This window comes from Vombatus ursinus, unplaced genomic scaffold, assembly GCF_900497805.2.
Source record: "Vombatus ursinus unplaced genomic scaffold, bare-nosed wombat genome assembly UNPS02000582.1, whole genome shotgun sequence".
In the NCBI taxonomy this organism is placed as follows: Eukaryota; Metazoa; Chordata; class Mammalia; order Diprotodontia; family Vombatidae; genus Vombatus; species Vombatus ursinus.
The window spans coordinates 5,880,994-5,906,031 of record NW_020940360.1 but is presented as its reverse complement, the minus strand read 5'-3'; the positions used below and the strand labels follow the sequence as shown (position 1 = coordinate 5,906,031).

Below are 25,038 nucleotides of genomic sequence, written 5' to 3'. Positions count from 1 at the left end.
TTCCCACTGTACCACCTAGCTGCCTCTAAAAACAAGTATAAGAATGCAGAGTGAAAATTTATAATGTACTTTCCCAAAACAATCCTGTGATAAAACTAAAGTTCAGAGATGTTAATGACTTGCTCATAGGTTAAGTGTTGGAGCTGTGTGTGAACCTTCAGAGCAAATCTAAAACTCTTTCCACTATCTTGTGGGCTTACCTATTCTTTTTTTTTTTTTTCCTCTCTGTCTCAATAGGAGTTGCTAAAAGATCCTTTATATATTGGACTGAGGCAGAAAAGAGTCAGAGGACGTGATTATGACGACTTTTTGGATGAATTCATGGAGGCAGTTACTTCCAGGTAAATGTATAATTTTTATTTTACATCTTTCATGACTATATACTAGGGGAAAAATATTTGAAGGTGGAAAAAAAATAGAAACTTTTTGTAGAATATGAAAGTTAAAAAAGCATAAAAATTCCAATGGATTAAAGAGATAGAATTTAGAGTGATTAAATCAGATTTGAGTAACCTGCACCTCCTTGAATTAATTACGCATAACTCATGAAATACAAATTGTATGACATATTAAGCACTTGTGCTCAGTTTGCCTCAAAAAAGTAAACATAATATCTTTACTTTCTTCCCCTGAACTTTCTCTTTCTTTCAAGGTTCACTGAGAGTATTCTATATCTCTGATAGATTAGAAATGGGTTTTAGCACCTGATGACTATGAAATGGTAGGGTTATGATAAATATGACTGTGTCTGGAAGCTAAATTGCCTAATACTTATTGAGTCACAAATGGTACTGAACAGGACTGGATTTCAGTTATCTTCTCTTTGCAGCACCAGAGAGTCATGGCAGAGGAAGGGATGGATTCTGAACATGATTTTAAGAGTATAACCTATTAACTGGAAAGCACTAAGCCTTCCGTATTCAGCCCTTGATGGTTGATGGGCTATAATAGAAAAAAGATTTGCTTTGGTGACTCAGCCAAACTAGGAGGATTTTAGGAGGAAATCACTCGGTAGGCTGTATGCTCTGATACTCTAAAAGTGGAATTCAGAGAAGGGAGATTGCTTTCTTGCCATGAGTTTAGTGGAAGGATAGTTTCCAAAGTTTGAGGAGCAAGGTAAAGATATCCTGTGAATGACCAAGCAGGACAGATGGTGTTGGAAAAGGGTTTGACGAAGCCCTGACTTATGTATTCCATAATTAAGAGCTAATTAAATAGATTCTAAAGGCTGAGACCTGACAGCCTTGGCCATCCAAAACCATGGTAAGGAACTAAATTATTTTCAGGGATAGCTAGATGGCACACTAGATAGAGTAGAGAGGCCTTAGAGTCAGGAAAACGAGTTCAAATTCTACCTCAGATACTTTATACTTGTGTAATCTTGGACAGGTCACTTAATCTCAATCTGCCTTGTTTACACATTTAAAACTTCACCACATTCATTAGTTAATTTATTGAGGTAGAGGAAAAACATTCTTATACCTATAAAATGAAGGGTTGGATTTGATGACTTCTCAGGCCCTTCCAGTTGTAAATATGTGATCCTCTGAATATTTTTGCTGAATATAATGGAGTGCATTGAGAGCGTGATCTTTAAATTCATAGGTGTAACTTCTCTTGTCTTAGAATACTATAAAAGTAAATATAGGTTGTGGATCAAGATATCTGAAATGAAGTGCAAATGATAGATAATGAGTAAAAGAATTCCTACTTTTGTAAGGCAGGTCCACCTCCAAGTTCTATTCCAAACTGGGGATGCCTTGTTTGAATTGGCCAGTTTAAGATTCCGTATTTTAAAAGTTGCATCACTTTAGGGGAAGCACTGCTCGCAAAAACAGTTGAATTAATACTAAGAACTAGTGTCAATAAGTGGACTTTACTAGTGGAAAATAAGAAAAGAGGGTCCACTTTAAATGCCTACGGTCACACAGCAGATTAGTGGCGGAAAAGGAGATTGAACCTAGGTCTCCTGATTCTTAGTTGAGTGCTTTTTCTTTTAAAAAAAATTATACATTTTATTTTGAATTTAGCAATTATCAGTAAATGGTAAAAAGAACAAGAAAGAAACTTATATGAGAAATTGAACTTCTGTGAGTTTTTTTTTTAAGATACACACATAAGACTGTTTATGTTCCTTTCTGCATTTGTTTTTTTCTATGTATTCTACTGTGCTTTGCTATCTTGTTATTTTTAATCTCTAAAGATATTCACTTAGGTTATAATTAGCATATCAAAAAAGTGTCCTTCAACCTTGGCTCCCCTCAGAAATTTTATTATGATGTTCACTGTGTTTGGAGTAATACATTTAAGAGAAATTCTCTTGGCCTAAAGCCATAGCTTGATGGTGGCATTTTGATGTAGCACTTTTCCCAACAAATTAGTCCTGAACTTCTGCCTTGGCAGGGGGCCATGGGCAGCTCAGACTCTTCAGATGAGCTATTAAGTTGTTTCTGTTCACATATCAAATTTCAAAGGGATAATAAGTAACCTCCTGAGTTTACAGTCAGCTAAATTAAATTCTCTATTGCCCACATTTATTTGTTCCATTCCTTAACAATATTGACTAGGAATATACATTTGTATCCTAGGTAGATCCCATTTGGGATTATTATTAAGGACATGGGTAGGTGTCTCTGACCTCTATGGCTGCCCACCAGGAAAGGGCTAACCACTATCCCATCATCTTTTCATTACTCAGCTCTACAGCTGAGAATTTCGTTGCTATAATTTGCTTTGCCACGTTCTCGCAAGCATTACAGCTGCTTCCGTCATTGTTTTGGTTACCATTCCTTGGGGAGACACCAGTGACTCCAAACTAACCCAGTCCTAAAGTGGGGATCAGGGCAGCAGTTGTGACCAACACGTACCCAAAGAGAAGGAACTGAGCACACTGACTGTTCTGCTACCTGAATGTAATCCCTTGGTGTAGAAAGGCAGAATGATGTGGTGAATAAAGCACGAGACTTGTAGTCAGAAAAACATGGGTTGAAGTCCTGCCTCAGATAAAGCACTCAACCTGGATTCAGGAAGACATGAGTTCAAATTTGGCCTCAGACACTTAGTAGCTCTGTGACCCCTGGGCAAGTCACTTAATACCCTGTGCCTCGGCTCTCTCATTTGTAACATTAGGGGAGGTTGGACTCTGTGGCTTCTGATCTTCTTTCCAGATCTTTATCTGTGTTTCTGAGCATAGAGTAGATTATAGAGCTGGCAGATTAGTTTTCAGGTTAGATTCCATCATTGCAGGCGTCACTGGTGTTGTGCAAGTACTTCCACTTCCAGTCTTTTGGGTTTGCTTATTCTTCACGATATTCCAATATCCCATGTCTGTGGAGCTATTTGGATAAGATTATGCAGTATGCTCTCCACCTTGCTCCAATGGACTTTTTTATGAAGTTCTAATAGTTATTTTTAAAGGGTTATTAACATTCATCATACCTTTATTAAGTTCCAACATTTTACAAAATACTGTGTTAAGCAAAGGGTAGGCAAAGATAGATATGAAACAAACTTTTCTCAAGGAGCTTACAATCACGTAGGAGATGAAAGATATAGATATAAATTATTTGACATAGTGAAGAACATAGTAACCTTCAGTGGAGAAATTCAGATAAATTTGGACAGAAAATTAACAATTTAGGATCACTAGTAGGATTGAGGAGTATGGAGTAGGTCACACTTAGCTTCACTCTTCAAGAAAGAGAAGGACTTGAATAGTCAGTTAGAGTGAGAGAGCCCATTCTAGGAATCGGGGTATGATGTGAACAAAGACACCTAGGTGAGAGAGGGCAGAACAACAGAAACTATTAAAAAAGAGTCTACTAAGAAACAAGACTGAACAAGAAAAAAATGCAAAAGTCTTTTATAGTTGAATTTGCAATGTATTTTGTGAGTTTTCCCAAAGAGTTAAGCTTACATAATGGGATTCCCTTTAAGATGTTGGCATTAAAGATTAATGTGTTTTATTAGGTTCCTGCTAGTATTGTTGTATTTCTGTATTTAAAAATGAATGAAAACTAGACTGTGGTTATTAAAAATGAGTTTGTACTTTCTGAACACATACCAGCTGATGTAGGGCTGCCCAAAACATTCTTTTGGCAGGGGAAACTAATTTGGAATTTGAGGTTACTGAGTAGCAAATATCGTCCTTAACTGTACCATCTTAGTATCCCTAAGCTTCTTTTTAATGGGTAAAATGTATAGAAGGTAGATATTTGCTGTATATAACACTTAGGGTTGGTCACATAGGCTGTTTTGTTCTTTGTTCTTAACTTTTTCCAATGATCATTTCTGTTTACTTTATGTTTTCATGTAGAACTTAGCCCTTATGTGCTATTACCTGGTATTTCTTTCTGTAGTTTCAAGATAATATACGTTATTTGAGGAGAAAAAATACCAAATGGAAAAAATGCCTCTCTTTGAAGAAAAGTGGTAAACATGTTGTTAAAAGACATGACTCAAATCAGTATGCTGACTCATTCTTTTTTCCATTTTCTAATCCAAGGAAAATATCAGGTTACAATTTAACTTTAACACTAAGATTTTCCTAAATGACAACTTTTTGTTTCTGCTTTTGTCTTTCATTCCCATTTTCATTAAGTAGATTGAATGTGTAGTTGAAGGAAGACTGCTAATCCTAATGGGGAAAGGTTAATGGAAGTTAGATTGAATTATTTAAAGATACTTTCCTTCAATGAGTAAGATACCTGCTTCTTCATTCTAAACAGTCTTGATTTATTTCAGGAAAACACTACAGATAGAGTATTTATTATGCAGCTATTATGTATCTGTCATTGTGCTTAACTCTGAAGGTACAAATACAAGCAAACAAGACAGTGCTTGCCTTCAAGGAGCTTACTTCTAATGGGGGTAAGCAACCATACAGGGAACCTGGAGAGCAGGAGATAGGAGAATGGCAAGGTGACCAAAAGGAAGTTTTCATATAAAATATGGCACAGTGTTGAGGGTAGTGGCTAAACCAAGGGGAAAGAAGGTAAATCCAGTGAATGAACTCAGACTTAGGTTTGCCTCAGATAGTCCTGGGCTATCAGGAAAAGATCTGGATTCTAGTCTCATTTCAGTCACTGATTCATTGTTTAAACTTGGGTAAGTCACTTGGACTTATGCACATCCTCAGCTTCCTCATCTATAAGATAATCAGGTGACAGATTTAGGTCATCTAGTCCAACCCCCACACAAAGGCACCAAACCCCTTAGAGGTAAAGTGATTTGCAGAAAGTCATAGATGGAAAATAGCACTCAGGACGTGAACTTAAGCCCTCCCACTACTTTCCAAAATTGAGTTATATCACATGCTGTCCCAAGTGTGCAAATGCTCACCCAATGTTAATAAGAACTATATAAATATGTATTAAGCATATATGATAGTTCTGAAATCGATACTTAGTTACCATCTTGAGATTTATTCATTAAAAATTTTAACCTTCATATAATATGAATGTACCATACTAGGTATTGGGCAAACAGAAAGATCTGTGACAGCCCTTTTCCTCAGCAAATTTATAATCTAATGAAGGGCATAAGATGTATACCAAAATAACTACAGTACAAGAGAATATCTGACAAGTGTCATATGAGTGATACAACTTAAGTTCTATAGGAGTACAGAGGAAGGAAAAATAGAGATATATATGCAATATGAAATCTGATTTTTAAACACACACACACACACACACACGCACACACAACTATTACCAAAAATATAAAATTAAATTCAGTTAACTGTCTGGAAAATGTATGCTCTTGGTCACAAGAAGGACTTTCTAAAAAATATTAGATCAGCATAAATTTACCTAGAGGCAGCTAGGTGGCACAGTGAATAGAGCACTGCACCTGGAGTCAGGAAGACCTAAGTTCAGATCCTGCTTCAGTCACTTGCTTAACTGTGACTCTGGGCAAATCACTTAAACTCTATCTTAGTTTCCTTAAATTGTAAAATTGTAAGAACAATAGCACCTACCTCCCAGAGTTCTTGTGAAGATCAAATGAGAATAGTAATTATAAAGTGCTTCGCACAGTGCCTGGCACATAGTAGGTGCTTATTAAATTCCTATTATCTTCCTTTCCCCCTTTATCACCATTAACAGAAAATACAAATTAAAACTGTATCTTACTTTTTGGTGAATTAGTAGCATTATTTTAATGTACTAACTACCACACAAAGTTTTTGTGAAAATAAAATAAGATGTTTATAAAAATAATTTTTACTAAACATTTTTAGAAAGTGTAGGGATTGTTTTTTGTGATTAAAATTTTAATTGTATCAAATGCATGCAGACCTGTGATAAAGTATGGGAAATTGCTTATGTCAGTTCTACCAAAAATCATGGTGTAATTTTGTGAACTTTGTGAGCATAATGAATAAAGCACCAATCTTGGAAACAAAAAAGACTTGACTTGTGCAAATCAGGCACCTGATACATACGTATTGGCTGTATGACTCTGGGCAAGTCATTTAACTTCTCATTGCTCTAGGCAACTTTCTAAGACTCATCCAAGAATTTCTCCTACCAGAGAAATCACAAGTCCAATACCTATTCCTTTTATTATTATAAAGTTACAAATATCAATAAAGTTTTCCATATACAAAGAAGAACCAAAAATTAGGACTATATATGAAACTATGACTGCACTGTATACAGTTTATGGGTTTTTTGTTGTCAATATTTCAGATTATACATGGTAGTTCCAATGTTCCCTTACCTGGCTATTTCCCCTTCTGAAATTTCTTCTCACTTTTGCTTATTTTTAATACTTCATTGATGCTCTTTTCTTTCTTTTTAAATTATTGTCATCAATATAGCTTTAAATTATTTTCTGATTTAAGAACTCTAGTACTTATGGCTTCTTATTAAAAATTCCTAACAGGTGATGATTATATATGATTGTCTAAATATCACATAATTAGATTACGTCTTATGAAAATATGTGACATTTCTTAGAATATAGTGATTAAATAATCCATGTGTAAAACACATATTGATAAAAGTTATGAACCAATAAATTTTACATAGAACTGATTTTGTCTTTTAAAATGTTATTTAAACTTTGCTATTATAAGCTGTAAGAGCAAAATAATCATATTGCCAAGATTACCACAGTTTCCATCACTAAACTGTTATTTTTATGTTAGTGAACTATAAACTCAGCCAAAATTAACACAACATGCCATGTCTTTGATTTAACCACTATATGGTGATTAATTCTTATGACTGATTTTTTTTTGTAGAATTCACAGATGGTAAGCTATTTTATTTCACTTAAGCATTCACTAAATAAATTCTTCTGTACCATGTAATCTTATAAAAGTTGCTGTATTTATAGAACTAAGAAATAGAGCAAACATCTTTAAAAGATTACTTTGTTTACCAATGTGGTTAGATTAGGATGTAATGAAAATTTTAAGAAATGTTTTAAAGTGTATTAGAGAAACTCATTGCTTTTTATATTTTCCTGCAAAAATGAAAGTTAAAGAAATGAATAGTATTGGCACTTGACATTCTTTTACAGTAGAAGTCAGCTTCCATACCTCTGTAAATAGCCAATATAAATTATCAGAACGGTGATGTTGTAAGAAACGTACTGAAAAATTATTTTCATATACCCCCTTCATATAAATTGGGAATTATGGGTGTGGAACTTTGAAGACTCAATTGATGGATTGGTTAGTTTTGCTAAACCACCTTTTTTTTTTCTATCTTTTATTCTTTGTGACAATGTATGGCTCTCTGGGGGTGGTGCTGGAGATGGGGGTGGGGTGGGATGGGGTGAGCCAGGGTGAGTGGAAAGAAATAGAGTGATGTAAAAATTTTTTCAACAAAATATTCAAAATAAAATTATTTCCTTATGAGGGAATAGTTATATAGTTTAGGAGTAAAAAATGAGACAGGTCAAAAGTTTATAGACTATCCAAAATCCTTTTGTCTTTATGGTATGAATACTTTAAGATGAAAGTTAGGAGGTGCTGAAAATGACAACCACTGAAAAGTTTACGTTCAGAAAAAGAACTGATTCTGTTTAACAGAGAGGAAATGACCTGTTATTTCCAGTGAGAATCACTTCAAAAATAACTGTCTATACAGTTGGACCACCAGTCTGTTAGATCAAAGATGAAAATCAATAGCAAACTAGAAGAATAAAAATTAGAAGATAGAGTATGCAATTCAAGCAACTATAGTGTGACCTATTAAGCTGTTGATTCTAGAAAATAGGAAATGGATCAAAGAGGAGATAGTGACACCATCAATTACTTTTATTCAGGAAGTTTAACCAATTTTGAGTTTGCCTTATCCAAAAAATGTTTGATGTCCTTGCCAAGAAGAGAAAGATGGTAGTCAAAGGAAACCCAGTTAAGACTATAAACTTGTTTCTAAAATCTTATAGAGCATAGTTAGAGGATTTGGGTTCAAATCTCTTATGCTTACTAACTATGTGACATTGAGCAAGTCACATAACCTCCTAGGAACACAGTTTCCTCATATGTAAAATGACTGGATTGAACTCGGTAGCTTCCAAAGCCCTTTTCAACTCTAAATTTATGAGCCTTTTGATGATGGTAGGATCTTATAAGCAATATTTCCTCATAAACCAAGTAGTAGGAAAAAAAAAAAGAAAAACAAGTTTAGAAAAATCTTAGGAAGAGCCGTCTCTCCTCCCATCCCTCATTTTACAAATAAGCAAGGACACTGAGACTAGAGAAGTGAATTGATTTGCCCAAAGCTACTTGGATTAATTGTCAAAGCCAGAATTTTAACCCTGTTCCTTTTGTGATGCTACAAAGGGAAAGGGGGCAATCAAAATAAGGCCCAAACAACTTAAGAACTTTGTGTTCTCAAATCCAAATGACTATGTCAGTCTTCAACAAGAATTTGTTAAATACCTACTATGTACTAGTCTCTGCAGGAGGTGCTAGGGGAAGAGGTTAAAAAAAGCAGTCATTGCTGTCAAGGAGCTTATATTCTATTGAGGGATAGAACCTGAGGATGGATATATATATGTAAAATATATATATATAAAATACAAAATTAGTACATAATAGTTAAATTAAAGATAAGGAGGAATGAAGGGCACAAACAGTTGGAAGGTCAGAAAAGGCTAAAGTTGTGGTTATGCTACATCTTAAAGAAAGTGAGTGATTCATTGTGGTGGTTGTGAGGAGGGAGTGCACTCTAGGCACCAGGAACAATCAGTTCAAAGGCATGGAAAGGGATCTTGGACTGCCATGGGTGAGGAACAAAAAGAAGACCGGCTTGGATGGACTGTAGAGTGAAGGAAGAAGAGTGGTAGAGATTAAGTCTGAAGAATAGTTTGTGGCCACATTGTAATAGGATTTAAAAACCAAAAAGAGGAGTTTATATTTTATCCTAGATTCAATGTGAAGCCCTTAGTGTTTATTGAGTAAGCAAATGATATGGTCAGATAAGCACATAAAGAGAGTTGCTTTGGCATCTGTGAGGAGAATGTGTTGGAATGGAGAGAGATTTGAGGCACAGAAACCAATTAAACGGCCAGTGCTCATATTCTGCACATTTTTACATTTTTCCCCTTCCTACCAAATACAGTCCACTCACATTGGCCTTAATGTTCCTTACACACAGCACTCTATCTCCCCTCTCTGTGTCTTTTGCTTACCGTGGTGCCTGGAATGCACTCTTTCCCTCTCTACTTCCTTGAGATCCAAGAAAGAAGGGATGAGAACCTGAAATAAAGTGGTGATTAGAAACAAAGGGTTGGATGTTATAGATATTATGGAGGTTGAAATGGCAAGATTTGGCTACTGGTTGGATATGTGGGGTGAGGGAGAATGAGGAGTCAAAGATATTGCTAAGGTTATGACCCTGGGAGACTAGAAGAATCATTAGACTCTTAACAGAAATAGAACAATTGAGTAGAAGGGAGAGTTTTAGTGGAAAGAGAATGCATTCAAAAGCACTCTTCATAAATAGTATACCTAGATAAGAGTGTACTATTTATCTAAATGATTTTGCTTTCCTCAAAAGTGTATATGTTCAGTTTCATATTTTTCTGAACAAGAGAACAAAGGGATACATAATATAACCCGGAAAAGTGAAGGCTTCCATATTAGCATTGTGCCTGTGGGAAGATAGGAATTTGAGATCCAGTTGTCATATGTTTGAATGGCTGTAATGTAAAATGGGAACAAGAATAGCAACTGGAACAATTCTCAGTTTCAGCAAATAGAGCTAGAAAGGACTAACGCCATTATTTTACAGATAAGGAAATTTATTCCTGTATCTTTTCAGAAAAGAGAACTAGGACTCGTGGCTACAAGTTTTACCATGGGAGAGAAATTTTACCTCATCATAAGAGAGAACTTTCTCACAATTACAATTATGGATACAAAAACATAATGTCCTGCTTTGTTTAGTGCTGCACTCCCCATCACTAGTATTAAAGCAAGCTGTATGACCACTTCTCAGGAATGTTGTTCAGCATTTCCTATTAGTAGTTAAAATATTAGACTTTTAGTCCTCTTCCACCTGTAAGATTCTTCTCTTATCATGATTGTAGTACAGAAATTCTCTATCCTGTTGCTATTCCTAAATTCAATAAAGATGATTAGAATCCTTATGAGTTAATAGGAAAAGCTTGGTCTTTACAACAACAGTGACATGCCATATAATTGTATCTGACTCAGGGAATCCAGCTTCTAATATATCTTATTAAATGTCCCAGTTCAAGAACTGAAATAATTTGTGCTTTATAATAACCTTCAAACTACCCTAGTTGCTCAAAATTTTTCTAAGAGCTCATGTGGTAGTTGGCAAAATGACTAACCATGCAAAAGTAATTTCACTAACTCTTTTCCTTAGGTCATATTGTATTCCTACAATATGCATTAATTGGATTGACAAGTTCAAAACAGCTTCATAATAAAATTTAACTCCTTAAGAAACAAATGAAAGCCTTTACTGAAATATTAAAATTTTAAAATACTTTAAAAGGATTTAAACATTGGCCAGTTGTATGAACTATATGTACTAATCAGCTAGTCCAAATCTCTTTTCGTTATGTGTTTGTGTTAGAACAGATATTATTGAATGTCACTACAAATAATTAACCTTGCTTGTGTTTATACAGATTAATTTAAACACAAAGTATCACAGTAACTTTTTAGTCATTCCCTACATTCAGCTTCTTTGTTCACTTTTTCTCCTTCACTTTTCTTGTTATGTTGTCATAGTGTCTGTATTCTTCATGTTCAAGTTTTGCTTGTTTGTTTTACACTATATTATTTCACAACCTTTTCCCCCTGGTTTCTTTGTATTCCTCATCATAGCCACTTTTAATACTATTATAATATTAGATTAAATTAATATACCATAGTTTATTTAACCATTTCCCTATTGTTGGACATTTAGGTTGTTTTCAGATTTTTCTCCCAATTAATGGCATTATGAACAACTTTGAATGGGTGGTTCTTTTTTTTGTTTATGATAACACTTTTAGGATATATTCTCAACCTTAATAGTGTCTTGGGTGAAAAGATACCATATTTTTGTAATTTTGTTTGCCAGGTTATTCTACAGAAAGAAAGATAAACAGTTTCTCTGTTTCTCCACAACCCTGCCTAAAAAGCAAAACACAGAAAGGTCTTTCAGATGAGAGATGAGGAAGAGAGGGAATAGAGAGATACAGAGCTGGACTTCTACCTATGCTGGACACCGTAGAGAGTTGGCTGTAATGCTTTTTGGTTTTTCACCCGGCCTAGGACATTGAAAGAGCAAGAAGAGATCAGTGGAATCCAGGAACTGGGATGGTGGGATGTTGCTGGACATGGAAGTACAAAGAGTAAACAACTCTTCTTACAATGAATTTATAGTCTGAATGGGGAGATAAATGCATATAAAAACATTTACAACATAAATATTGAGTTAATAAATACAAATATGTACGAAATAAATAAATACTAGGAAGGGCAGTATCAGGAAAGACATTATGCAGAAGAGGATGTTTGAGCTGCATCTTAAAGAAAGGGAGACACTCTGAGGGGGAGGTGAGGAAGGAGTTCATTCCCAGTATGGAGGATAGCCAGTGCAGAGACAGAGATGGGAGATAGAGTGTCATAAGTGACAGGGAAAACTAGTTTGATTGGATGTTGAAGTGCAGTTTAGTGAGACTGGAAAGGTAAACTGGTACCCCATCGTATGGCTTTTAAAAGCTAAATAGAGGAGTTTGTATTTTATTTTATAAGCAATAGGAAGCCATTAGGTTGGTTGAGTAGGGGAGTCATGTGGTTAGATCTATGCTTAAGAAAAATTACTTTGGCATCAGTGCATAAAATGGAATAGAGTGGTGAGAGACTTGAGGCAAGGAAGCTATTCCAAAAATCTAGGTGAGAGGTGATGAGGGAATGAACTAAGATGTTAACTGTGCAAGTGGAGAGAAAGATTTGGATACAAGAAATGTGGTAAAGGTAGACTAGCCAGATTTGGCAACTGATTGGATATGTGGAGTCAAGAAGACTGAAGAGTCTTGAATGATATCCAGATTACAAACCAACTCTAGCAATTGGCCATTTGCCCTAAGATAAAATACAAACTTCTAAACTTGAGATTTAAAGGCCTTTGTGCTGCCTCTAGCCTACCTCTACAAGATTATTTCACAATAATTATGAAATATGGTCTTTTTCAGACAGACTGGCCTACTTACTACCCCACAACTTGGCATTTCATCTCTGACCTTCATGCTTTCATAAAGGCTGTCCCCAGTATGAAGAATACCCTTTTTGTCCTCTGCTTCTTTACATTCTTGGCCTTCTTCAAGGCTTAGTTCATGTGCCACTCTTTAGGGAAATCTTTTATTATTCCCTCTTTCCAAGTGCTGTCTCCCTCTTCTTCTAATCATGTATATATTTTTCTGTTTTTGTGTTTTATTCCTCCAGTAGACTATAAATTCCCTGAGAACCAGCATTGTTCTTCATTTTATCTTATTTATCTCTAATGTCTACCACACTGCCATTTTCATAGTAGGCCAGAAACTTACTGTTGAGACCCAGCTAAATTAGATCATCTCAAGAGCATTAAAGATGCAACTTAAAAAAATGATAAGTAGATAAAACATGGAATAGATTTGCCAGTTTATCTAGAGTGATCTATTCTATAGTGATCAATGACATTTGAACTATTATTTGTACTATTATCACCTCATTACTTGATTTACTATTTGAGGACATGGTAATGGCAGTTTAGAAAATGAATCAAGAAGACTGGCTGAACTAGACATATATAAATAAATAGATGAATAAATGAATTTATGTTACTGGCAAAATAATTTTGAAAATATTGAGGGAATAGTTTTTAAGATATCTCAAACATGGAAAGTTCCCTAACAATTAAAAAAAATCATGTCATTATCAAAAAAGTGATTTAAAAAAGACATCAGAAACAACTTGTCCATCTCCCTACTTCCTAGTATCTATAAAATCTTTATGACAGTGATCAATATACATATTGTAGATATCTTTGATGAATAGACAAGAAAGGAATGAGCAAGTTTTTGCAGACTATTTTCTGTAACAAATCACATCTTTACTGTCACACAGTTGACTGAATGTTATAAAGAATACAAAATACTGTGTTGGTTATAATCAACAAAAAATTCTCAGCAGAGCAAAATATAATCTCAAAGATATTCCTCCAAAACAAGGCGTTTCCCATACATATGTTAAGATCATATAAGATCTTTAATAAATTTTACCATAGAGATAACTGTTCAGTGATGATCTGATTGTTAATATCAAGCAAGGTGAAAAACAGGAGATGGAATGTAGTGTATAGGAAATAGCAAATAGTTTTCATTGACTGGAGCTTACTCGTTGGGGGAGGGTAGGAGTGGGGGAGGAATAATATGTAATCGACTTATAAGTTAGATTGAAGACATATTGTAGAAGTCTTTAAATGCCATTGGCATTTGTATTTTATTCTAAATACAATAGGAAACCACTGAAACTTCTTGGGCAGAAGTGACCTGGTTAGACCTATGCTAGAATCTGTGTTTTGAATGAGGTGGAGAAGGGAGAAATCGAATGTAGGTAGACCAGTTAGGGGATATTTTTACAATGTCCAGATAAAAGGTGATAAGGGCCTAGACTAGGGTGACTGAGATGAGAGTAGCAAGAATAGAATAGATATGAGAGATACTGAAGAGCTGTAACCAACAAGACTTGGCAGCTAATTGGATGAGTAAGTGAAGATTTGAGGATAACTCCTAGGTTGCAAACCTGGGTGACTGAGTGTTGATGACCTCAACAGAAATAGAGAAATTGAATGGGTATGGGTGGGAAAAGATGACTTCCAATTTGGCTGTGTTGAGTTTGAGATATTTACGAGATATTGAGGTGGAGATTTCAAGTATCCAAGGCAGCTGGAGGCAGAGACAGGGATTTAAGGGAGATCTGTAGATTTGGGAGTCTCTTCAAAGTGGTAATTGTATCAGTGTGATGTAAGATAACTGAGAGAAAAGGTTGAGGAAAAGGCCTAGGATAGATGCGTGAGTGGAGACTCATGCATATGCTATTGGGCATAGATGGTGATCATATAAAAGGAACCAAGAAGGATTGGTCAGAACCGTCAAAGTATAACAGAGCAGTATCGCAGTAATCCAAAGAGGAGAGAGTATAAAGAAGGAAGAAGTGGGCAATAAGGTAAACACTATAGAGAGGTCAAAAAGAATAAGGACTTAGAAAAGTCCCTTGTGTGAGTGACCTTAGAAAGAGCTGTTATAGTTGTGGTAGTTATAGAGGCCAGGTTGCAGGAGGTGCAGAAGTGGGAAGTGAGAACGTGAAGACAATGAATATAGACACCTTTTTCTAGGAGTTCAACTATGAAAAGAAGTATAACATGATAGCTTGAGGGGATAGTAGGGTCAAGTGATAGTGTTCTTTTGCTTGGAGAGATTTGAATGAGTGGATAGATAGAGAAGGAACCAGAAAGTAAGTATATGTTGAAAAGGTTACTAGAGAAGAGATACAAGGGGATTGGATGCATGATATAAACAGCAGGGTTGGCATTGGCAGAGAGAAGGGTCTTATGTTCTCAGAAACTGAATCAGTGGACGAGAGGAAGGGGAATGATGCTGAGATGATGCATAGTATGAAATTAAGGAGAAGGAGTGTGTGACAGATGGCCTAATTTTTTTTTTCAGTGAATTATCAGACAAGATTCTCTGTTAAGAAGTAGCGTACAGGTGGCTTGTGATTAAGAGGCTTTAAACAGTTACTGCAGGGAATGTAATTGAGAGTCAATCAGAAAAGAGTAAAAGTGTTGGCAGGCAGTAATAGAGCCATATTTGAGTTTTAAAAAATGGGGATTTCTTTACTGTTCGGTAGTGTTTGATGGAAATGCATAGCACCTGCTTTTTCATATGGAATAAATAATTAGTACTCTAAGTCATAATGATACATCTGGTTTACTAGATCTCTTTAATGTCATATGAAGAACACCTTATGGCACCCAGGAAACTTTTTACATGAGCACACATTTTAGTGTAACTTTATAGTTTTAAAAATAAATGTTTTTAAAGTACTCCTCTTTTTATTGCTTGTTTGCATTTACTTCTTCAACATATCTTAAATGAGAAAAGAAAACAATGTTCTTTTTATGATGCATTTCACAAACTACTGAATAGCTCAGATGTTTTATCCTGGTGTGTGTGTGTGTGTGTGTGAGATTGTTTTTTAAAAAATGAAATTTTTTTTTTTACTTCTACCTGGAGAATCATCAGAAGGCAGCTCACTTTTAGTATATCAATTGATTGTCTTTCATCATCTAAGACCACTGTGTATGCTGTCAAATCCTATCTCTCAAATTTCTAGGACTTGAAGAGCCAATATTATGTTGGGAACCTTCAGGAAACTTTGTCTTTTTGTTCCTCCTTTTTTGGCTATGACACATCAGGGAAGCCACCTTATCTCATTACTACTCCATTATGAGTATTACTAAAAGATGTAACTGTTAAATAAGTTAACAGTTACAGTGCCCTCTGAGCTAATTAGAGGGGGAAAACAATACCAATATTATATGTTTTACGTGTGATAATAACAATAATTATAAATATAGAAATCAGTTTTTGGTTGAATAACAGCAAATGTTCCTCATCAGAAATTTGGCCCATACATAATAAATTGTCTTTAGTTATAGCAGCTCATGAAACTAAGACAGGCAGTTGTGATGTACTTTAGTAGAGGTAGTAACCACAGTAAATAAATCAAGAATCTTTTGTTGTTGTTGTTGTTGTTTGTCTGTTTTTGTTTTTGTTTTTTTAAGAATAACCATGCAAGGACATGCATAAAAAAAATATGCATATACATGTATTTAAACTTACATATTTCTACATTTCTATGATATTGTTCCTAGACATAATTTGGGGGGGGCAGTTGGGGTAAAGTGACTTGCCTAGGGTCACACAGCTAGTAAGTGTCAAGTGTTTGGTGTGAGGCCAGATTTGAACTCAGGTCTTCCTGACTTCAGGGCCAGTGCTCTATCCACTGCTCCACCTAGCTGCCCCTCCTAGACATAATTTTGTCGTTTGGTGATAGGGGGTAGGATATGAATAAATAATGGATATCTACTTGTGTTTATTTGGATTTAATTAAAATTTTATTAAATGGGTGTTCATGTAAGCAGTTTTTTTCTTATTCAGTTCATCTATACCACAAAAATTTTAAGCACCCTTAACATGCTTCATATAGAGTTAGAGAGCTTGATGTTGTTATACCACATGTGGCTTGTGCCCCTTGTTGTAACAGAGCTTCTCTAGTGACCGATCCAAACCAGCCTGCAGAGGTTAGCCAATGCAAAGAGAGTGAGCAAGATCTATTACATGCCATTTATCTCTGCTCATCCTATCTGTCCAACCACATTGGGCAGGTTTCTCCCTTGGAAAGTACTTTTAATTTTCTTCACATTGAGCAAAGTTTGTACTGAGAGAAAATATTTGTACTGAACAAAGTTTGTATATATTAAGAAAAAAAGAAGCACAAGCTTCTGTAATTGACTTCCCTTCCCCTCCTTCTCCCATTCCTATATATTGTCCCTCTCTAGTCAAATAGAAGACTGACTGGAGAGAATACTAAAGCATAAAGATGATTCTGTACTACACATTCATCAGGATACTGGTTTTTCCTGGCCTTCATAAGAAGTAAGATCAGAGTTAAATGTTACTTTTCATAAATAAAAAATTGACATAAATATTAATGGTAGTGGCAGATTTTTTGTCATTAGTTTGATTATTTTATGACTCACCAGAGCTTGGTATGTCTAAAAATTTATATTAAAATTCTCTGGAATGACTTTAATCATAAGGCATTGCTGTCTAAATCTGCACGTGGCTCTGAAAAAGTTTCAAAGTGTTTCTTCTTAAGCTGGAGAGTGTTTTATGTTTAAAGACTTTGACACCTGGTCCTGTCACCTTTTAATATAACAGCTGCAGGAGCTCTCCTTGGCACATTGTTGAATATTTCTGTAAAATAAATTTTAGAAATTTAAGACAGTACAAGCAACCTGTTTTTACTCCAGTGAGACAGTCTCTAACCCAAATTGTTAAGTTGAGAAACAGCCAAGAGAACTAGGATTTGGAGTCAGAAGACCTGGCCTCATATCCCAGCTCTGTTTTTTACTACCTGTGCAACCTTGGGGAAATCCCTTTACCTGTTTGGGCCTCAAATTCTTGCCTTTCAAATTAGGGAATAGTACAAGATGAATTCTAACATTCTAGCTCCCATATTCTATGAGCATATATAATACATTATCATATGTGTATATATACATACATATGTATGATATATATGAAGGTATGGAGGAGTTACATAGGAGAGAACCTATAGTGATGAGATCTTAGTTACAATCAGATCAATATATATTGAATTTACTCAAATTTGTTACTATCAGAATAGAAATATTTCTTACAGTGGAACATTTATATACATACATACACACATATACATAGATATGTGTGTATGTGTATATGTATATATTATATATATTATACATATATACACACACACGTGTGTGTGTGTGTGTGTGTGTGTGTGTGTGTGTGTGTATCCCTCATACAGTAATACTAGTTTGAAGACAAATTCTGTTTGAGATGAAACCAGATGATTATCTGTTTAGGGATTTATGTACTGGAAATAATTCTAGAAATCTCACTTAGTTGTTTAGTTGGCATTCATTGGACAGTTTAGTAACTACAATTTCCAAGTTAAATATCAATACACAGTTTTACTTTGTAACTACCCATGGGTACTTTTGGAAAGAAATTAGTGATTTCATTTATGTATGTTAAAAACTATCTTTAGGAGTACTGAGTTCAGCAGGTTGGCCCACCTCAAATATATAGTAGAAGTTAATTAAAGGCAGCTCTAGAGCACTCATAGAATATGCTCATTGTTATCCCTTATGGAAATCTTTCCATCAGGACTACCTGCCATTCACATCTGTCTTTGGATGGACAGGAGAAGCAGTATTAGTTGAAGTAGACTGCGATGACCACTGCTCTTTAGCTCGACTCCTCTCATGTCAGCAGCACACATATCTCCTGCAGGCTTATCCTGTTACTTCTTGTGTTGTCATTTTAATTCAATGAAATTTAATTCAATTGAACATATATTGAATAAATATTTACTGTTTTTAAAAATAAAAAAGTATTCTGCTACATGCAAATAAAGATACAAGGATTAAATAAGACAGTGTAGTATCCCTCCCCTTCTGAAGCTTACAATCTATCATGAATTATTTAAGTGACAGAAATTTTCAACGAAACATTCATGAGCCTTTGTATGTATGGGACACTATAAGTGCTGTGAAATAGTGTTTGGATTTCTCCCTTGTTTCTGGAAACGTATCTGACCACAAATATATTCTACTGGATTATGACATCTTGAGAGCATATGACTGGTGGGGAAGGACACATGGAAGCCTGTCATAGTAGAGACATCTGAGGGAATGGAGGGGCAGTACAGAATGGGGGGGGGATGGGGATTTTCATGGAGAAGATTTGAGGAGATGATTATGCTAGCATTTTTCAGATTTTTCAATAAGTGTCATATGAAAGACAGGATATGGTTACTCTAGGGGAATAATAGAAACAGTGGGTAGAAGTTATAGGAAGGTAGACTTCAGCGCAATATTAAGGAAGAATTTAGAGTTGTCTGAATGTGGAGTGTACTGCTTTGTAAAGTTGTGAGTCCTTTGTTACTGGAAATTCTCAAGGAGAACTGAAATCTGCCCAAAGATGTTGTAGATGGCATTCTTGCGCATGTGAATCTCTGAGATCCTTTCTGACACTAAGATTCTTTCGTTTTATGAAACTGAGGTATATAGTAGTGAGGAGTTGCTTTAGTTCACAGAAGTAGGACTAGTATCCAGGCCTCCTTACTTTCATTTTCTATTATACCATACTGTCTCTTTATGAACCCTTCTAGAGCTAATTCATTCAACTTGTACCTTGTCTGAACTCTGTACACTTTTTTTGTAAGTTTACAACTGGGTTGTAAAGCACCTTGAGATCTTTGTAATGTCTTATATAGTAATGGATACTGTCTACTTAGTAAAATCCTGTTGTGTAATTAAATCAGTCTGTCTCCCAGTGTTGCTTCTGTGATGTTTTCATAATAGCACCTGTCAATAGCAACAAGCTTTTGTTAAGCTTTACAATGATTATTGCCTTGATAATTAGATAGTTTTGCTGTTACTGAGTATATTAAGAATAAACACAGAATACCAGGTTTCCTTATTGAGAATTTCTTTCAAGAAAAATACTTTTCACATGTAAATAATATTTTTCCACTGGAAATTTCTGAAATGCTGTTGCCAACTATTCTTTCTTTGTTTCTTAAATCCAAACAGAGAAAATCCCTAATAACATTCTATATCACAACTCAGAGGTTATTCTCATATGTTTCTTTGGTTTCATTAGCACTTTCTGCTGTTCTTTTTTGAATCTACCAATTTTAATGGTGAAAAGTAGTCACTGTCTTCCATGTTGATGCACAATTGACTCATAAATGTAACAGTCCAGTTTATTTAATATCAATTTACATGGTATTCTTAATTATTAGAGTTGTGTTTGAAAGTCCTTATTAAACTTTTTGCTGATGCCACTTTTGTTGTTGACTTAGAATTTTCTGATTTGAGTCCAAACAGACTTCTTTGTTTTTGATAGTTTGCCAGAAGACCACAGAAGCTGTAATTATGTATGGAAAATATTTTTAAGCAGTTAACAACACTAAGTACAGCTGGTTTGGTATATTTTCCAAATAAGATTCCAAAATGTAAACCAGCTGCTTACATGTTGCTTTTTAGTTTAAGTTCCAGCTCTGCAAGATACTCTAAAATGACCATTTCTTAATGACTGTAGAGGATTAGTCATTATTCAGTGCCTTGTCTAGCATTAAGTTAAACTAACCTGCCTATAATGGGAAACATGTGCCTGCTAAATTTTGGCTAAAATCAATTTGTAAAAAAAATTTTAAATATAAAAAGTATATATTAAGTTTAGGAAAGAAAACTCATACCTCATTTTGGACACTCTGAGAGTGTCATTTTTTTAAAAAGTGGATATGACTACAGGCTATTAATATTAAAAATTAATTCAGTCAGTAAACATTAAGTGCCTACTGTGTGCCAGGTACTGTGCTAAGCACTGGACCAATAAAACTAATTTTGTGGTATATCAGCAATAAAAGTCACCAAAGCTTTTCTTGGGGCCCTTCTCCCTGTCAAAGCAAACTTCTGTATCAGCAGACGTTTATTAAGCACCTACTATGTGCCAGGCAGTGTTAAGTGCTGGGATAGAAAAAGAGGCAAAAGACAGTCCCTGCCCTCAAGGAGCTTACAATCTAATGAAGGAGACAACATGTAAACGAATGTATACAAAGCACGCTATATATAGGAACAAACAGGAAATAATTAGCAGAGGAAGGGTACTGAAAATAAGAGGGGTTAGAGGAAGGCATCCAATAAAAGATGAGATTTTAGTTGAGACTTAAAGGAAACCAGGAAAGTAAGTAGGTGGTACTTAGGAGGGAGAGCATTCCAGGCATAGGGGACAGCCAGCGAAAATACGGAGTGTCTTGTTTGTGGAATAACCAGGAGAGTCAGTGTTACTGGATCAAAGAGTATGGGCAGTATATGGTGTAAGAAGACTGGAAAGTGGGCAAGGAGGAGAATAGGTTATGAAGGCCTTTGAATACCAAACAGCTTTTTTTTTTTTTTTTTTTATCCTGGAGGCAATGAGGAGTGGCTAGAGTTTAGTAAATAGTGAGGAGGGTGATATGATCAGACCTGCACTTTAGGAAAATCACTTTGAGTGGAGGATAGATCGGAGTGTAGGGAGACTTGAGGGAAGCTGACCCACCAAACCACAGTAGTACTGGTATAGGGTAATAAGACCCTGCACTAGAATAGTGGCAATTTCAAAGGAGAGAAAGAGGCATATTTGAGAGATATTGCAAAGGTAGAACCAACAGGCTTTGACAATAGATTGGATATGGAGGGTGGGATGGGGTGAGACATAGTGAAGGGGAGTCCAGGATGATTCTTAGGTTGCAAGCCTGAGGTACTTCAGTAATAGGGAAAATAGGAAGGGAGAGGCTTTACGGGCAAAGATAATGAATTCGGTTTTGGAAAATTAAATTTAAGATGACTACTAGACATGCTACTTGAGATATCTGAAACGCCCTTGGATATGCAAGATGGGAGGTCAGAGGAGAATTTGGGGCAGGATAGGCAGATTTGAGAATCATCAGTAAGGAGAAAGTAATTAAATCCATGGAAGCTGATGCTTGATTCTATCCCTTTCTTCTCCAGCAGATTGTCTTCTCTATGATCCCCACTCTTTCTCTACTCTTTAATTGCACCCCATCCACTCACTCCTTCCATGCTGCTCACAAGAATGCCCATGTCTCCTCCATTCTTTAAAAAAAAATGCTTACTTGATCCAGTCACCTCTGCTAACTAGTGTCCTATGTCTCATCTCCCCTTCTTGGTTCAGATTAAGAAAGCCAATTCTACCCTCGGTGCCTCCTCTTCCTCTCCTCTCACTGAATTCTAAATCCTCTTCAATCTGGCCTCAGACCCCATCATTCTACTGAAATTGATTTCGCCAGAGTGATGAATGACCTCTTAATTAGTAAATGTAATTTCCTTTTCTCATTCCTTATCTTTGTTCTCTCTGCAACCTTTGGCACTACTTATCATTCTCTTCTCCTGTGTTTCATGATACTGTTTTCTCTTTTTCTCTTCTTGTCTAAATACTACTTCTCAGTCTCTCTTTCTTCAGAAATCTGTTTCTTCTAAGATTTCATAACATTCTGTTCTCCTTTCCTGTGTAAACCCTCCTTAGTCTTCTTTGGGAGGATCTTCATATAGGTTACACTGTGGTTATCCCACAGGTCATCGCCTCAAGCCTGGACTATTGTAATTGCATTCTAGTTGATCTTTTTGCCTTTTTAAATTTTTCACATGGTTGCCATTATATCAGTAGAATAACAAATTGTATTACCTCCAAAAAGTAGGTCTAGCAAATTCTAGTAATGCCAGACCACTACACAGACGTTCCAGAGGGGTAGCAGAGCATTACTGTTCTTTTTCTGACATCTTTAAAGCATAAAAATCCAAAGTTACTGGGCACTTTTCTCTGGCTGTATGATAATTGTCCTCAGTACTATAGTTTGTATTACAAATTGGCCAAAATTATTCATGACTAAATTAATTAATACAGCATTGGGAAATGACTTAAGAGTGGTGTAATTTATGGAGAAAAAGTGTTTTATACTAGTTTTGTTTCATTTTGTTATTGTAATAATGATGATATATCATGTCTGATGATGTACAACCTATGATCTAGTTAAGGAGGTCTCTTTACTGTTTCTTGTAAATGTTTATCCCATCTCCATTTCTTTGCTCTTCTCCCTTTCTTTTCCTCTCCATATTTTACCCATCCTTCAGAAGCCAGCTCCTTTACATAATACATCTTCTAAGAAATTGACAAGAACGTTTAATGGAAAAATAGTCTCCCTGTTTTATACCTCACTTTATATTGATACCCAGAGCATCATTGAATAAAATTATTTCTTCAAGTTTCATCTATCAAGAAAACTTATGTGATCTTAACATATGATAAGTGGCTCTTTTAGGATTGTATTTTGCTCTACTAATTTAAATGCTTTTTTGTGAAGAATAGAACCATAGCTTGGTCTTTTATTACCTAGAACTCTCAGTCTTAAAAAGGAGAAGATTCTAAAAGAATCAAATAACGTGGTTAGTATTAAGAGAGAAGGGGAAGACATCAAAAGAAGTTATCAGACTTCTAAATATTATAGGTGTTCAAGAGAAGGATATAAAGCCTTCTCTTTTATGTGGTAGGTATTCTGTTTGTAAGTACTCTCAGGGGTCCCTTTGAGTACTAAGGTTTTCTCATTCTAAGGGTTGTTGGTTTTTGGGGTTTTTTTTATGGTCATTAGGTCTTGCTATCTCATCAAGATATTGTCCCATTTTGTTTGTACCACTGCTAAATTTCTTAAAACAATAATCTATATTCACTATTTCCCTTTCTTCACCTGTTTTGTCACTCCTTGTCTCCTTGAAATCTGTATTTCTCTCAATACCACTCTTAAAAATTTCCACTGACCTTTTACATGCCAAGTCCAATAGCCTTTTCTCAGCCTTTATATGTTTTGGCCTCTCTGATATCTGTAACACTGCGGATCAGCCATCATTCTAAAGTTCTCATACTCCTTGTCCTCATTGATACTGAACTTTATTGGTTCTACCTCTCTGTCTGGATAACTTCTTTAACTCCTTTAGTGTGTCTTCCTTTTTCTAGTGTTGACATTCCCTGGAGTTCTGTTCTTTCCACTCTGCTATTTTCTATTCTCTCCTTCAGTTTAATTGATCACTTCTGTGTAGATTATTCTCAAGTCTACATCTGTACTTATGACCTCCCTTCTATACTCCAAATCCATGTTTCCAACTATCTGCTCAATATTTCAACATAAATGTCTTTTTTGTGCAGTACACACACACACACACACACACACACACACTAAACCAAACTAAAATGGTAGCTCAGAATACTATTACAGAAATTGTACATACCTGAATTCCAGCAAAACATTTGGAAAAAGTCTTATAATAGCTTTATATTAATAGAGATTTAGGTGGCTTCTTAACTAGTTTAATCAATGGATTTTAGTGTTGATTAATGGAAGGAGGGAGTAGTCTCTAGTGGTGTAATACAGTATCTTGTCCTCCACTCTGGCGTACTCGGTGTTTTATTAGTGACTTAGATAAAGGGATAGATAGCATGTTTATCCTATTTATGAATGGCATGAACTCAGTTGAAAGGGATAGCTAATATGATAGCACATTAGGAATTCAAAAGATTTTGACAAGCTGGTCGTAATCAATTGAATTTAATTGAAATATATGTAGAATCCTTGATTTGAATTAAAAAAAAACATCAGTTGCATGAATAAGGGGACATCCTACATGGTGTTTATGTGCAAATGATCTAGGGGATACGAAACAAGTACAGGATATAATCCCTGCCTTCAAGGAGTGTACAAGATCTAGTTTAATAGATAAATCCATCAGCCATAAAATAGAAAGAAATAAAGTATAGTCTATTATTAAGTGCTAAATTATAACGTATGGAATATAAAGACTAAAGAATTTCTGAAAAGAAAAAGATCAGTGTGGATTCAGATAATAAGGTAAGCATTCATTAATCATGTAGGTCATACATGGCTTCAAGTGATAGGGAGAAAAGCATTCAAATACAAAGATTGTTGAATTTATTTTCCTAGCTGTTTAAGGAAAATTTTACTTTTGAATTAAGAGCAAATTCATAAAATTAGGAAATATAAAGAAGAATTGAAGAAGTAAAAATAAAGGAAATTTTGTATTTGTTGAGAGGCAAAATCAGTGTCAAACTTAAGTCTTGCCTAACAGGCCATTAAACTAGTCTCTAGACTACATTAACAAGAAGGAGTAT

The 25,038-nt window shown here is 35.2% G+C and overlaps 1 protein-coding gene across 1 annotated transcript in view; it reads left to right on the top strand.

The window, feature by feature from the left end:
* Positions 1–25,038, top strand: part of ME1 (malic enzyme 1) — a 264,699-nt gene that overhangs the window by 135,956 nt on the left and 103,705 nt on the right. The window contains exon 6 of the mRNA XM_027856507.1: positions 238–341. Coding sequence (XP_027712308.1) covers positions 238–341 — 104 coding nt within the window. The remainder of the gene's footprint in view (positions 1–237; positions 342–25,038) is intronic.